The sequence below is a fragment of the Salvelinus fontinalis genome, chromosome 10 (genome assembly GCF_029448725.1).
Source record: "Salvelinus fontinalis isolate EN_2023a chromosome 10, ASM2944872v1, whole genome shotgun sequence".
Classification (NCBI taxonomy): domain Eukaryota; kingdom Metazoa; phylum Chordata; class Actinopteri; order Salmoniformes; family Salmonidae; genus Salvelinus; species Salvelinus fontinalis.
In genome coordinates, this window is record NC_074674.1 from 27,728,126 (window position 1) to 27,744,604 (window position 16,479).

At 45.3% G+C, this 16,479-nt stretch overlaps 2 protein-coding genes across 2 annotated transcripts; both read left to right on the forward strand.

The window, feature by feature from the left end:
• The first annotated feature begins 3,212 nt into the window (after window positions 1-3,212).
• Window positions 3,213-9,580, forward strand: slc30a5 (solute carrier family 30 member 5). Its single transcript, XM_055936307.1, has 16 exons — window positions 3,213-3,814; window positions 4,153-4,275; window positions 4,372-4,438; window positions 4,549-4,634; window positions 4,749-4,836; window positions 4,961-5,048; window positions 5,167-5,243; window positions 5,379-5,549; window positions 5,718-6,012; window positions 6,165-6,373; window positions 6,548-6,705; window positions 7,908-8,037; window positions 8,210-8,468; window positions 8,642-8,868; window positions 9,078-9,206; window positions 9,307-9,580. The coding sequence occupies exons 1-16, from the start codon at window positions 3,744-3,746 to the stop codon at window positions 9,475-9,477; spliced, it is 2,349 nt and encodes a 782-aa protein (XP_055792282.1). The 5' UTR covers window positions 3,213-3,743; the 3' UTR covers window positions 9,478-9,580.
• An 825-nt stretch (window positions 9,581-10,405) lies between these two features.
• Window positions 10,406-14,042, forward strand: ccnb1 (cyclin B1). Its single transcript, XM_055936308.1, has 9 exons — window positions 10,406-10,515; window positions 10,761-10,895; window positions 11,005-11,112; window positions 11,522-11,704; window positions 11,802-11,960; window positions 12,674-12,910; window positions 13,154-13,294; window positions 13,438-13,548; window positions 13,668-14,042. Exons 1-9 carry the CDS (start codon window positions 10,495-10,497, stop codon window positions 13,770-13,772), a joined length of 1,200 nt encoding a protein of 399 aa, XP_055792283.1. The 5' UTR covers window positions 10,406-10,494; the 3' UTR covers window positions 13,773-14,042.
• The last annotated feature ends 2,437 nt before the right edge of the window (window positions 14,043-16,479 follow it).

The following is a 16,479-nucleotide window of genomic DNA, read 5'->3' on the forward strand; positions in this document are numbered from 1 at the left end:
ATTATTTTGACATTAACTCATTACCCCGTTTCCTTTGTGAAACAGGAGGAGACAAGGGAAATTATGAGAAAATCCTGCTTTTACTGTGCGGACCTCTCTGAAGACTGTACATACCAAATGTTCTTGCATTACTAAAATAAATAAAAACATATAGAAAATATTGAAGGCCTACCTGTTTACAAATAGCTGCATACATAAAGCACAGATAAGAGCTTGACAGCTAGTGCTGCCTTCATATGTGGTTTGTTTACTAAATAAGTATATTTCTCCCCTGACCCATCTGTCTAGCGCCTCCTTTGAATTCCATGCTGTCACAGTTACCAGCCCTTTCAAGCTTAACATCCTTATCATTTATCGCCCTCCAGGTTCCCTTGGAGAGTTCATCAATGAGTTTGACGCCTTGATAAGTTCCTTCCCTGAGGATGGCTCACCTCTCACAGTTCTGGGTGACTTTAACCTCCCCACGTCTACCTTTGACTCATTCCTCTCTGCCTCCCTCTTTCCACTCCTCTCCTCTTTTGACCTCACCCTCTCACCTTCCCCCCCTACTCACAAGGCAGGCAATACGCTTGACCTCATCTTTACTAGATGCTGTTCTTCCACTAACCTCATTGCAACTCCCCTCCTAGTCTCCGACCACTACCTTGTATCCTTTTCCCTCTCGCTCTCATCCAACACTTCCCACACTGCCCCTACTCGGATGGTATCGCGCCGTCCAAACCTTCGCTCTCTCTCCCCCGCTACTCTCTCCTCTTCCATCCTATCATCTCTTCCCTCTGCTCAAAATTTCTCCAACCTATCTCCTGATTCTGCCTCCTCAACCCTCCTCTCCTCCCTTTCTGCATCCTTTGACTCTCTATGTCCCCTATCCTCCAGGCCGGCTCGGTCCTCCCCTCCTGCTCCGTGGCTCGACGACTCATTGCGAGCTCACAGAACAGGGCTCCGGGCAGCCGAGCGGAAATGGAGGAGAACTCGCCTCCCTGCGGACCTGGCATCCTTTCACTCCCTCCTCTCTACATTTTCCTCTTCTGTCTCTGCTGCTAAAGCCACTTTCTACCACTCTAAATTCCAAGCATCTGCTTCTAACCCTAGGAAGCTCTTTGCCACCTTCTCCTCCCTCCTGAATCCTCCCCCCCCCCCCCCCCTCCTCCCTCTCTGCGGATGACTTCATCAACCATTTTGAAAAGAAGGTTGACGACATCCGATCCTCGTTTGCTAAGTCAAACGACACCGCTGGTTCTGCTCACACTGCCCTACCCTGTGCTTTGACCTCTTTCTCCCCTCTCTCCCCAGATGAAATCTCGCGTCTTGTGACGGCCGGCCGCCCAACAACCTGCCCGCTTGACCCTATCCCCTCCTCTCTTCTCCAGACCATTTCCGGAGACCTTCTCCCTTACCTCACCTCGCTCATCAACTCATCCTTGACCACTGGCTACGTCCCTTCCGTCTTCAAGAGAGCGAGAGTTGCACCCGTTCTGAAAAAACCTACACTCGATCCCTCCGATGTCAACAACTACAGACCAGTATCCCTTCTTTCTTTTCTCTCCAAAACTCTTGAACGTGCCGTCCTTGGCCAGCTCTCCTGCTATCTCTCTCAGAATGACCTTCTTGATCCAAATCAGTCAGGTTTCAAGACTAGTCATTCAACTGAGACTGCTCTTCTCTGTGTCACGGAGGCGCTCCGCACTGCTAAAGCTAACTCTCTCTCCTCTGCTCTCATCCTTCTAGACCTATTGGCTGCCTTTGATACTGTGAACCATCAGATCCTCCTCTCCACCCTCACCGAGTTGGGCATCTCCGGCGCGGCCCACGCTTGGATTGCGTCCTACCTGACAGGTCGCTCCTACCAGGTGGCGTGGCGAGAATCTGTCTCCTCACCACGTGCTCTCACCACTGGTGTCCCCCAGGGCTCTGTTCTAGGCCCTCTCCTATTCTCGCTATACACCAAGTCACTTGGCTCTGTCATAACCTCACATGGTCTCTCCTATCATTGCTATGCAGACGACACACAATTAATCTTCTCCTTTCCCCCTTCTGATAACCAGGTGGCGAATCGCATCTCTGCATGTCTGGCAGACATATCAGTGTGGATGGCGGATCACCACCTCAAGCTGAACCTCGGCAAGACGGAGCTGCTCTTCCTCCCGGGGAAGGACTGTCCGTTCCATGATCTCGCCATCACGGTTGACAACTCCATTGTGTCCTCCTCCCAGAGCGCTAAGAACCTTGGCGTGATCCTGGACAACACCCTGTCGTTCTCAACTAACATCAAGGCGGTGGCCCGTTCCTGTAGGTTCATGCTCTACAACATCCGCAGAGTACGACCCTGCCTCACACAGGAAGCGGCGCAGGTCCTAATCCAGGCACTTGTCATCTCCCGTCTGGATTACTGCAACTCGCTGTTGGCTGGGCTCCCTGCCTGTGCCATTAAACCCCTACAACTCATCCAGAACGCCGCAGCCCGTCTGGTGTTCAACCTTCCCAAGTTCTCTCACATCACCCCGCTCCTCCGCTCTCTCCACTGGCTTCCAGTTGAAGCTCGCATCCGCTACAAGACCATGGTGCTTGCCTACGGAGCTGTGAGGGGAACGGCACCTCCGTACCTTCAGGCTCTGATCAGGCCCTACACCCAAACAAGGGCACTGCGTTCATCCACCTCTGGCCTGCTCGCCTCCCTACCTCTGAGGAAGTACAGTTCCCGCTCAGCCCAGTCAAAACTGTTCGCTGCTCTGGCACCCCAATGGTGGAACAAACTCCCTCACGACGCCAGGACAGCGGAGTCAATCACCACCTTCCGGAGACACCTGAAACCCCACCTCTTTAAGGAATACCTAGGATAGGATAAAGTAATCCTTCTAACCCCCCCCCCCCCCCCTTAAAATATTTAGATGCACTATTGTAAAGTGGCTGTTCCACTGGATATCATAAGGTGAATGCACCAATTTGTAAGTCACTCTGGATAAGAGCGTCTGCTAAATTACTTAAATGTAAAATGCATATTGGAATTATGTATTCATAAAACTCTTTGTAAGAGCAGTAATCAATGTATCTTTTTAGGTATCCTACAGCAGTATAAAATATGTAATCCAAAGTCTAAATATAAAATGTTTTGGGGAAAGGCTATAATTTCACTTTGGCTGCACAAAGCAGAACTGATGGGAACTCGGACCTGGGAACTCTAGTACGTTCATAACCATTGGGAACTCGGAAAAAACAAGCGTCGACTGAGAAAAATCGATCTGAATGGTCATCCAAATCGGAATTCAACTCGGGAGCTCTGGCCTATGCCTAGAGCTCCGACTTTCCGAAATGAAGATCACCAACGTCATGATTTGACCTCGTATTTTTCCGTGTTCCAAGTTGTTTGAACGCGGCATTAGGTTCGCGAATTTGTGACGTGGAAACGATTACAGTATCCGGAAGTGTGGCCGCAACCATCTGGGATGGTTTTCTTTCCTTTGGAAGCAATTTTACAAATAGTTTATGAAACCATATTCTTAATTATGCCGGATATTTGAACGAACATGGTCTGCATCTGTATTGTAAGAGGGAGGTCTTGCTAACTAGCTAGCTACGATGCCTTGTTGAATTATATGATAAGCTAGCCGGCTAGCTAGCTAACAACAGCTACTATAGTAACGTTAATCTCTTTGACACAACTTTACAAGGCCAACGTTCGCTAGCAACCACCAGCCTGGTCGCATGGATCATTACATTTGTTGAATTTCAGCCTAGCTTTAAAAATGGATGACAAATACAGCAGCAATGTACTTTCCAGTGGACAGCTTGGCAGGGTTGAAGTACCGAATGCCAGGTAAGCCCTCTAGTTTTCTAGTAACGTTAAATTGTTGTGGTTAGGCAGCTTAGGTTAGCTGTAGCTGAGGAATGCTCAAGAGAGAACAGAGCTGAGCGTTCCTCAGCTAGGTCAGTTGCTTTCTTCGCTGACTAACTATTTATCCTGTGACGATTGTACCACATTAGTTGAATTCAGAGTATTTGCTTGTATGTTCTGTTCAATGCTAGCCTACAGTAGAAGTGAGGCTATTGTTTACATAATGGCTGTGTTTATGTCACTGATTGTCATCACTAGTCGTCCTTAGCTAGGTGGGCAAATTCATGATCTCAGATTGCATTTGGTATTCTCTCTTTCAGGCTAACCAGGTACATAGTGTTACTGCTTGTGTCCAAGGTGTTGAAGGCACTTGGGATCTTTGAATCATATGACCTCCTTAAAGTTGTCCATATTGTTCAGTTCATCTTCATACTAAAATTGGGGTGAGTAGCTCCTGGTTACCCTTTTCTCCTCCGATTTAAAATCAGAGTTTATTCTGTTATGAATGGAAAGTACATCTGTCTCTTGTTCCTGTCTAGGTGTGCAGTGATTTTGGTTTTCTTCCAAAAACCATTCTCTTCTGGGAAAGCAATTTCAAAGAGACAGGTATGCTTTCGCCTTGCTTTCAGGTCTTACTCGGAGACACAAATAATGTGTCATAGACAGCATGTGCACTCCAGGAGTAATCACGTGACCCTCACCCATCTTTATTGCAGTGGATCAAGCTTCTCAAACATTCGGTCATCAGCTGCATCATTTCCCTCCTGGGTTTCTTTGGTCTCACTCTCTGTGGACCTTTAAGGTAAGATGTCATGTCAGCCGTCTGATTGAATGGAGGGTTTTGTTTCTTGATGTCATTACTTGTACGACCTCAGACACTCCTTGATAAGATCCTATTTTTTTCCTTCTTGCTCAGGACGTTGTTACTGTTTGAGCACAGCGATGTGGTGGTCATCGCACTCCTCAGTGTTCTATTCACAAGCTCAGGAGGTGGCCCCTCCAAGGTAAGCACTCCTGTGCATCTGTTTTTTTAATGTTCTTTCTAAAACAGTCTTATCAATCTTCATTTCAATGTCTTCCAAACCCCAGTGGATGTTGTGAATGACAACATGTCTGTTTGTGTTGTAGACCAGAGGTGCTGCTCTCTTCATTATCGCTGTCATCTGTCTCCTTCTCTTTGACAATGATGACCTCATGGCGAAGATGGCGGAACATCGTATCCTTTCTGAAATGCATGATAGAATAGGGGTATACAAGTGCATTATTTTTTTTCTGAATGGGTGATCATAATGTCTAACCTCTATAGTCTTTCCCTTAATCATCTGCTCTTCTAGCTGAAGGACACCATGACAGTGCCCTCACTCATGCTCTCTATACTGCTATTGCATTCTTGGGGGTAGCAGATCACAAGGTAAGGAAATCAATCACATCACAAGTACAGTATTTGCTTGTCTAGTGGATGTAATCTTCCCTGTGCCTCAACTCCATGTTCTCTCCTTTCTCCACACTTTGAGAAAAGTTAAGCCACTAATGCTCTCTTTCTCAGGGTGGGGTTGTGTTGCTGGTGGTGTCTCTCTGCCTGAAGATTGGCTTCCACACAGCTTCCAGGAAGTTGTCTGTGGAGATCGGGGGAGCCAAACGCCTCTATGCTCTGGATAACCTGGTCTCCTCCATAGTCCTGCTGCCCTGGGTCATAGTGCTCTCAGCCACCACAGAGGTAAGAGATGGATAATATGGGAAAGCACAGTTCTAAGGCATCTATAATGCAGGTTTATCAGATTCTTTACAAATATTTTGTCTCAGTAAGGTTAAGAGCCCAAACAATTGGGTATTTGTTACTGCATAAAGAGTACAAAGTGCCTAAACTGTGATTCTAAATTTCCAGAGCAAAGTGGAGTCATGGTCGGCTCTTATCCTGCCATTTGGGATGATCATCTTCTCTGTAATGATCCTGGAGTTCTATGTAGAGTCCATCTGCATCACCAAGATGGAGGCTCCCAGATGTGCCCGCTACGGCTCCATCTTTCTCTTCCTCAGCGGGCTGCTGCTGGCCAACTTCTGGACCCACCCGCTGACGGAACAGCTCCGGACCATGAGCAAGACCCCCCAGCAAGAGAGCACAGAGACGGAGCATGTGCTCTCTGGGGGTGTGCTGGTCAGTGCAGTCTTCTTCATCATGGGTGAGTGAGAGTACCGGCAGTAGTAATGACTGACTTCATGGTGGCTAGACAGTTTTTGTCAGAGCAAGGACTGACATTAAGTAGTCTAACTTTCAGGTGGCATTCGTTGAGCATGTCATATACCGTAAATCCCCCTCTCTCACTGTTTTCAGCTGACAGCATCTTGTCGTCACCATCGAAGAAGGGTCAGAAGGGGACCTTGGTGGGGTATTCCCCCGAGGGAACCCCTCTGTATAACTTCATGGGGGACGCCCTGCAGCACACGTCCCAGTCTCTGCCCCGCTTCATCAAAGACTCCCTCAAACAGATCCTGGAGGAGTATGATTCCAGACAGATCTTCTACTTCCTCTGTCTCAATCTGGTAAGTAGAACCTCAGGTATGAGAATACACAGGACTGAATATCAGATGACTGGACTGGGTGATCTAGACTTGAGAATTTCAGTACCATGTCTTATCTACAGAGCTTTTTGCGGTGGCTAAAAATTAAGATTAGTTGACTAAATTGCTTGTTACTTCTTGTTTTCCACGTTCTAGGCTTTCACGTTTGTGGAGCTCTTCTACGGTGTGTGGACCAACAGCCTGGGCCTGATCTCTGATGGCTTCCACATGTTGTTTGACTGCTCTGCTCTAGTGCTGGGCCTCTTCGCAGCTCTCATGACACGCTGGAAAGCAACCAGGATATTCTCTTATGGGTAAGCTCAGTAATGGAGATAAGCTGCTCTAAGAGGTATTGGACGTAGGGCTGGACGATATGGCCAAAATCTCATATCCCGATTTATAAGTAATTTCATATCCCGATAACGAATCATATCACGATATAGCACATTTTCTGTAAATTCAATGAATAAATAGTTTATATGAAATGACCACATGTAAAGGCCTATTTCTTATTACATTTTGAGTTATAATCAACAAATAAAAGGTACTTACTCATATGATTATTTCTCCTTTTATTTAGAACCTTTGTGCACCTTTTCAATTAAGAATGTAACCAAATTTATGAAACCTAAAAAGGTAAATAGAAAACACTTCAACTATAGTTGCAAACAAAATAAATATAGGCCTAAAAATATATATATATATATATAATATTTTAAAAAATTAGGGGGGGCTTGCCTGTTTTGCATGTTATTTTGGCATTAATACTTGTCACTTATCAATTTGCATTTGGTACCTTGGGTCGAGTGTTGGCACCAACTCACGAAACCTCAGTTTCTCGACAGTGTAAATTGGGGCCATGTCTTTGCAGATGTAAGTTGTAACGGCAGCTGTTATCTCCTTCCACCTTTGTGATTCTTTGCCATGTGGTGTGCCGTGGGCAAAAGACTCTTGCAATGTCTGAGTCGGTGGTTTGTTTTGAGCACTCGATTGTACTGTTTTGGGTCTCATCCTTAGATTCTCTCCGTACTGTTTCACATGATTCTTGCCTAGGTGGTAAAAGAGGTTAGTGGTGTTTGAGCCTGTTGTCGGGACCGGCTTGCGGCATATTTTGCAGAGGACGGTTTTCTGGCCCGTGTCAGACTTTTGATACCCAAACCACGTCCAAGCGACCGAAGTAGCCCCTCTTTTAGATACGAGCTCCATGGCTCCATGCTTTGTGTCACGTTCACTCTCCTCCATGTTTGTTTGTGTTGCAAATTTCATTCTGCACGTGTGGAAGAACGCAAAGCGTCGTCCAATCGACTAAAAATATTGCCGTATAGAGTGTGATTTGCGACACAACAAAATAAACGATAGAGCATAATATGAAATGATAGAAGTTTTTCTATCGTCACACGATATATATCGTCATATCGCCCAGCCCTAATTGGACGTCTTCATTCTTATCTGGAGCTATTATTGTCAAGTTGAGAAATTCAAATGTGATTGATCAATGTTCTGTTTCAATTTGCAGATATGGCCGAGTTGAAATTCTCTCTGGATTCATCAATGGCTTGTTCCTCATGGTCATAGCTTTCTTTGTCTTTGTGGAGTCAGTCACACGACTCGTAGACCCTCCCAACATTAACACAGACATGTTGACAGTAAGTTAACCATGTCTACAGCTTCTCATAATGCCTCTTTATGTTCATCATGTTAACATTTGTATCAAACATATTCAAGTTTCTCTACCTAATAATATGTAGGTTGTCCAAAAGAGTTTAAACAAATGTTTGTCTGGTAACCCTGATAACACAGCATCTGTGTTTTCCCTAGCCTGTGTCAGTTGGAGGGCTCCTCGTCAACCTAGTGGGTATCTGTGCCTTCAGCCACGCCCACTCCCACGGTGCCGCTAAAAGCAACTGTTCATCACATGATCATGGCCACTCCCACGGGCATGGGCACAGCGAGCACGGGCACTCTCATGGGGGACATGGGCACGGTGGAAACGGGCATGGGCAGAGCAGTCATGGACACAGTCATGGAAGCAGCCATGGCCACTCCCATGGCGGGGGCATGAATGCCAATATGAGAGGTGAGTGATCCACATTATAAAAGCTGTTCATAATTCCTTGTAGAGCTGAGCTGAAGAGAGGTGTTATGAATGTACGTCCAAATTAGGTGCTCATTTGCTCTTCGTTGTTTTCAACTGTATGACGGACCACAGTCAGTGTTTAATCACGGCTTTAAATGCGTATTTTTTTCCAGGTGTCTTTCTGCACGTGCTGGCTGACACCCTGGGCAGTGTTGGTGTGATCATCTCCACAATTCTCATTCGTCAGTTTGGCTGGTTGATCGCTGACCCCATCTGTTCCCTCTTCATCTCCACCCTCATCTTCCTCAGTGTCATCCCGCTGCTGACAGATGCAGCCGAGGTCCTCCTCTTGAGGACGCCTCCTGAACATGAGAAGGACCTCAACATCGCCCTGGAAAAGGTTGGATAGCAAAACCTGTACTTACATAGTAAAGTAAATCCAAATTTAAATATTGTAATTAAGTACATTAGATTTGTGTTCAGTTGATTGATAGTGTTTGAAGAGTTGACCATACCATACAATGAATAATCATGTTGGGTTGATTGATATTGTTTGAAGAGTGGACCATACAATGAATAATCAGGCTGGGTATTTTTGTGTTCTTTCAGATTGAGAAAGTAGAAGGTGTGCTATCTTACCGCGACCCTCACTTTTGGAGACACTCAGCCAGTGTCATCGCAGGAACGATTCACCTGCAGCTGATGTCAGACGTTGTGGAGCAGAGGATCATACAGCAGGCGAGTGGAAAAAAAATGTTTCTTGATTATTTTTTAGGTTAAGTTAATTGTGTTTTCATGAATAATACATCTCAAACCATTCTCATGTTGTCATTTATAGGTGACTGCTATTCTGAAAGATGCCGGGGTGAATAATCTATCTGTCCAGGTGGAGAAGGAGGCCTATTTCCAGCACATGTCTGGCCTCACTACTGGATTCCATGATGTTCTGGCAATGACACAACAAATGGAGTCCATGAATTATCTGAAAGATGGAACATGTATCATGTAACTTATTCTGTGGTACCAAATCAAATTTTAGATTTTTTTTTTTTTTTTTGCATTTATGTGTGTGTGCAGTTCATGTGAAATAAAAATTGAATATATAACTTTTATCATGGTTGGACTACAACCACTGTCTTTATTATGTTCTTTGATTATTCCACTTCCATTTTTTTAGAAGAGTAATTATGCACAAGATATGTGGAGAGCCTGATGTGCCTCCAGAGCACATTTATGGGATCAGAGGTTAACACAATATAATAAATGTGTGTTTTATGGGCATGATGTCCTGTTTCCTACATGACTAGCACAAATGCAGTAATAAGAAGACCGTAAATAGTCAAATAACAGTGCAGTTCAAGTGTACACTTTATTACATAAAATGCAACTGTGATGGTGGAGTTATCAAAGAAAAGCAGAGCCAAAATCCAAGGTTTTTAAGAATCTTTGGGGAAATTAGCAGCTGATGGTGCTCCTAGGGGCGGCAGGTAGCCTCGTGGTTAGAGAGGTCGGCCAGTACCGAAAGGTTGCTGGATCGAATCCCGAAGCCGAAAAGATAAAAATCTGTCGTTCTGCCCCTGATCAAGGCAGGTAACCCACTGTTCCCCGGTAGGCCGTCATTGTAAATACGAATTTGTTCTTCACTGACTTGCCTAGTAAAATAAATAAAAAGATATTTGCAAATATATAATTCATTACATAGTAGAAAACATCAACAAACAAAAAAACAAGTTGGTAAACCGTAATTAAGTACAATAGAGTGCGTTTGTTTTCAACTGAAACAAAACGTATTTTTCTTATTTATAAGGAGGCGAAGTCTTAAAAAAATAGATGAATTCTGTCGTCATTACTGGTTGTCCTAGGAACGCATTCTAAGCGGCTGCATATCATCCAATCAGATGACAATGAATTTGGGAACGCAGCGAATGAGATTCGAGTAAGCCTGCATTTAAACCACGGTCATTCACCCTTTGGTATTGTACAGATCAGTGTATTCTGTCTTCAGCAAACCAACTCATCTTTCTAAATGGCTCTCCCCATGACCAGAGTAAGTTTTTTATTTTGCGGAATTTCTCGTTGTTGTAATGTAGTCGTGGCATTTGATTACTTTTTTCTATGCATTAGTTTAGAATTTTTGGAGCTCAAATGGCGATGAGTGAATCGCCTCGTGCATCTCCAAAAATGTTTCCTTCTCGTGACATTCTTGCGTACTGTAATCATTTAGAGTTCGATATCCCTTGTTTTACTTGACTGTGAATCAATCTAGCTACATGGTTTCTTTTATTGCGGTAGAGTCGTCTGGCTTCCTCAGAGAACCAAACTACTCTGCCGGGCAAGGCTGTTCTGGGAACTAAGCCTACACTGAGACAACGAGCGGCGCTCGGCGAAATCGGAAATGTTGGAGTCCCCAGACAGACTCTGAAAAAGGTGAGATTCCGGAAACATATATTCTCTATGTATGGCTTACGATCTAGGTGCCATGTCTTTTTTTTGTTTTGTTTTTGTACTAAAATACTGCACTTAAATTATTCTACAGAATGCAAAGGCAGAAACCACTAAGGTGGTTGACAGGAAGACCAGCACACGGACTGAAAAGGCCCAGGTGGTTCAAGCACCAAAAATAGTAGTTTCTCCCCCTGTTCAGGTGAGATTTCTGGGGTGATGGGCAATTTATCTGCTTCATATTTTTGTTTGCCTATAATCTGCTCAACTCTCCATTCCCGTTTTGGACCTTGTTCACCACTACACCTCATATTGAGTATATATATATATATATATATATATATATATATATATATATATATATATATATATTATTATTTTTTAATTTTTTTTTTACCTTTATTTAACTAGGCAAGTCAGTTAAGAACAAATTCTTATTTTCAATGACGGCCTAGGAACAGTGGGTTAACTGCCTGTTCAGGAGCAGAACGACAGATTTGTACCTTGTCAGCTCGGGTATTTGAACTTGCAACCTTCCGGTTACTAGTCCAACGCTCTAACCACTAGGCTACCCTGCCGCCCCAATATGAACGTTGGGTGTTATCTGACAGGTTTTGCCTGAGCCAATGTCTCCCACACCTATGGAGACATCTGGCTGTGCTCCCAACGAGCTGTGCCAGGCCTTCTCAGATGTCCTACTTAATATCAAGGATGTAGATGCTGATGACAACGACAACCCCATGCTCTGCAGTGACTATGTGAAGGACATCTACAAATATCTCCAGAAACTTGAGGTTGGTGTTCTGAAACGGCGTAACTATGTCCAGCGAATGCATTATCTTACTGCATGTGCTTGTTGCATACATGACCCTCTGTCATCTCCCCTTGCAGGTTGATCAGGCTGTCAAACCCAAATATCTGGAGGGACAAGAAATTACAGGCAACATGCGTGCTATCCTCATCGATTGGCTTGTCCAGGTCCAAATCAAGTTCCGCCTGCTGCAGGAGACCATGTTCATGACTGTGGGAATCATTGATCGCTTCCTTCAGGTAATAACTCAGTGGCAATTTTCTTTTGACCAACTATATCCTAGACATCCTTATCTGAAACTATTTGAAGTGTTGTGGGAATTTATGTTCACCCCTTTATTCCTCCCCAATTTCGTGATATCCAATTGGTAGTAGTTAGTCTTGTCTTGCTGCAACTCCCGTACGGATTCGGGGAGAGGCGACGGTCTAGAACCATGCATCCTCTGGAACACAACCTAGCTGCACTGCTTCTTGACACAATGTCCATCCAACTTGGAAGCCATCCGCACCAATGTGTCGGAGGAAACACCGTACACCTGGCTACCGTGTCAGCGTGCACTGTGCCCGGCCTGCCACTGTGCCCGGCGTTGCTAGTGCTATGAGACAAGGATATCCCTGCCAGCCAAACCCTCCCCTAACCCGGATAACGCTGGGTCAATTGTGCGCTGCCTCCCGGTCGCGGCCTGCTGCGACAGGGCCTGGACTTGAACCCAGAATCTCTAGTGGCACAGCTAGCACTGCAATGCAGTGCCTTAGACCACTGCGCCACTCAGGAGGCCACGTGGTGGGAATGTAGCAGACATGTCATTTAACCCGCTAGTAGGCTTTATTTTTTGCCAATCCAGCATTTCAAGTTGGGGCAGATCAACAAAATGGGTTTGACAGAACCACAAATAATTTGCCCCTTACTATGTGTGTGAAAAGTCCCAATTGATTAACTTTTCGTTCACCAGGATAACCCACTGCCCAAAAAGCAACTCCAGCTTGTTGGTGTGACAGCCATGTTCATTGCCTCCAAATACGAGGAGATGTACCCTCCGGAGATCTTAGACTTCGCCTATGTTACCGACCAGGCCTACACCACTGCACAGATCAGGGACATGGAGATGATGATCCTAAGGGTGCTCAAGTTCAGCTTTGGCCGTCCTCTCCCCCTCCAGTTCCTCAGAAGGGCCTCAAAGATTGGCGAGGTATGCCAACCCCCTTCAATACTGACACCTCCATTTGTGTTGCTCTCCAACCCTGTTCCAAAAGAGCTACCTTCCTGTAGGTTTTTGCTCCAACCACAGGTGTAAATTGCTTAGTTTATCAACCAGCTAATTATTAGAATCTGGTGCACTAGATTAGCCTTAGTGCAAAAATCTATAGGACTGTAGCTCTTTGGAAGAGGGTTGGACAGCCCTGGCCTGTATTCACACCAATTAAAATCTCAGGTAACTGCTGAGCACCACACCCTGGCAAAGTACTTTGTGGAGCTCACCATGGTAGACTACGAGATGGTGCACTTCCCTCCCTCCCTGGTTGCCAGTGCAGCCTTTGCCCTCACCCTGAAGGTCTTCAACTGTGGTGAATGGGTAAGATGTCATCAGTTTATTCAATTCTCTTCACTTTTCTGAATGGCATCCACCATTTTGTAAGCTTTCCTGACCAGTGAAACAAGGACATTGTTCGCTATTGCTTAGTCTTCTTACTTGCTGTATTTCTGTCCTCACCCCAGAGCTCCACACTACAGCATTACATGAACTACACAGAAGACAGCCTGGTCCCTGCCATGCAGCACATCGCAAAAAATGTTCTGAAGGTGAACGAGGGACAAACTAAGCACATGGTGAGTATCATACAAAGTACTGCCTCTTGCTTTGATGTCACTATACATGCACCAATGATTAGCGTTCAAATGATTCTACAAAATTGCCCTTGTCCCCCTGATTTTTAACTCTGTTTCAGGCGGTTAAGAACAAGTACTCTAGTCAGAAGCAGATGAGAATTGCCACTATTTCACAGCTTAAGTCTTCATTGATCAAGGACCTTGCAAAACAACTCACCCTATGAGATGCCTGCTGGCGCTATGTGCTGCTTGTACTGTACAGAATGTATGACTTATGTGATTTTATTTTTTTAGTAAAGTCTTAACAATTGTGGGAGAAATGTTAGTGTTGGGAAGTGTATAGCTTGTGTTCCAACACCTGGGTGTTGGACTTCCTGGTAATTAAATGCATTGACCTAAAGTGGGTAAGTTCTACCTGGCCATCAATGTAACTTGCATGTATGATCAAGACTGTATATTCATGTAATGTCAATAAACATTTTATAAACTTTTAATTATGCGTTTGTTTAATACTTTGATTTTGAAGGTATTGTTGTAATACACTCTTGTCCACTAGAAGGAGCTAGTGCTTTGGTTGCTGTCTTGGCAATTTCATGTGATGTGCAGCTAGTTTCCTTTTGGTGCTTGCATGGCACATTTACAATTGGCCATTTTCTAGCTATCACTTGAACATCTGCCAAAGAGCACAAATTCTCGTAGGCATTCAACTGCTTGAGTAATGGCATTTTGACTGGCTTAGAGGGGAAATGGCATCTGAGTATGGCTGGTGTTCACATGTATTACAGACGCTCAAGCTGTAAGGCTGCTTTTTTTTGGGACATGGCTGGGCTGACCCAGTTGCTCAGAGCTGCTCCTTTTCAAGGCCTCTCACTGCACTCTAAGGAGCATCTGTACAGACATTATTCAGGTCAGTTCTATTCTGCTGTTGGTCAGCCTCTGGTCCATCATAAAGTCCACTGCTTTTGTAACCCCAAAAATGGAAGGGTCTGGATCTGAACCCAGATAACAATGACCTGGTAATCCCAAATGTGTTTTACAGGGTTAGCCATAGAACTGGAGGGAATTGGTGTTCAGTGCCTTGCTCAAGGGTACATTGCCCATTTTCACCATGTCTGCTCATGTATTCAAACCAACCTTTGCTTACTGGCTAACCGCTAGACTACCTGTAGTCTAAACTGTTCATGAATCTATTCCCCAAGGATGTAGATCTTTCCATTGATCTGTATCCTCTACAATTACATTTTTGTTCAACCTTCAAAAAAACACGTGTCCTACACTTTGTTAGCCTAACAGCCATTCTGAGTTTAGCCTACCCTCTGAACCCACATTCTGATTTTAGCCCACCCTCTGAACCCACATTAAAATCAAATTTCAAATGTCTTTATATAGCCCTTCATACATCAGCTGATATCTCAAAGTGCTATACAGAAACCCAGCCTAAAACCCCAAACAGCAAGCAATGCAGGTGTAGAAGCACGGTGGCTAAAAAAAACTCCCTTGAAAGGCCGAACCCTAGAGGAACCAGGCTATGAGGGGTGGCCAGTCCTCTTCTGCCTGTGCCGGGTGGAGATTATAACTGAACATGGACAAGATGTTCATAAATGACCAGCATGGTCAAATAATCACAGTAGTTGTGGGTGCAGCAAGCCAGCACAGGAGTAAATGTCAGTTGGCTTTTCATAGCCAATTATTAAGAGTATCTCTACCGCTCCTGCGGTCTCTAGAGAGTTAAACAGCAGGTCTGGGACAGGTAGCACGTCCGGTGAACAGGTCAGGGTTACATAGCCGCAGGCAGAACAGTTGAAACTGGAGCAGCAACACGGCCAGGTGGACTGGGGACAGCAAGGTGTCATCATGCCAGGTCGTCCTGAGGCATGGTCCTAGGGCTCAGGTCCTCCGAGAGAGAGAATTAGAGAGAGCATACTTAAATTCACACAGGACACCGGATAAGACAGGAGAAGTACTCCAGATATAACAGACTGACCCTAGCCCCCCGACACATAAACTGCTGCAGCATAAATACTGGAGGCTGAGACTGGAGGGGTCAGGAGACACTGTGGCCCCCTCCGATGATACCCCCGGACAGGGCCAAACAGGAAGGATATAACCCCACCCACTTTGCCAAAGCACAGCCCCCACACCACTAGAGGGATATCTTCAACCACCAACTTACCATCCTGAGACAAGGCAGAGTATAGCCCACAAAGATTTCCGCCATTGCACAACCCAAGGGGGGGCGCCAACCCAGACAGGAAGACCACGTCAGTGGCTCAACCCACTCAAGTGACGCACCCCTCCTAGGGACGGCATGAAAGAGCACCAGTAAGCCAGTGACTCAGCCCCTGTAATAGGGTTAGAGGCAGAGAATCCCAGTGGAGAGAGGGGAACCGGCCGGGCAGAGACAGCAAGGGCGGTTCGTTGCTCCAGAGCCTTTCCGTTCACCTTCACACTCCTGGGCCAAACTATACTCAATCATATGACCTACTGAAGAGATGAGTCTTCAGTAAAGACTTAAAGGTTGAGACCGAGTCTGCGTCTCTCACATGGGTAGGCAGACCATTCCATAAAAATGGAGATCTATAGGAGAAAGCCCTGCCTCCAGCTGTTTGCTTCGAAATTCTAGGGACAATTAGGAGGCCTGCGTCTTGTGACCGTAGCGTACGTGTAGGTATGTACGGCAGGACCAACTTGGAAAGATAGGTAGGAGGAAGCCCATGTAATGCTTTGTAGGTTAGCAGTAAAATCTTGAAATCAGCCCTTGCCTTAACAGGAAGCCAGTGTAGGGAGGCTAGCACTGGAGTAATATGATCAAATTTTTTGGTTCTAGTCAGGATTCTAGCAGCCGTATTTAGCACTAACTGAAGTTTAATTAGTGCTTTATCTGGGTAGCCGGAAAGTAGAGCATTGCAGTAGTCTAATCTAGAAGTAACA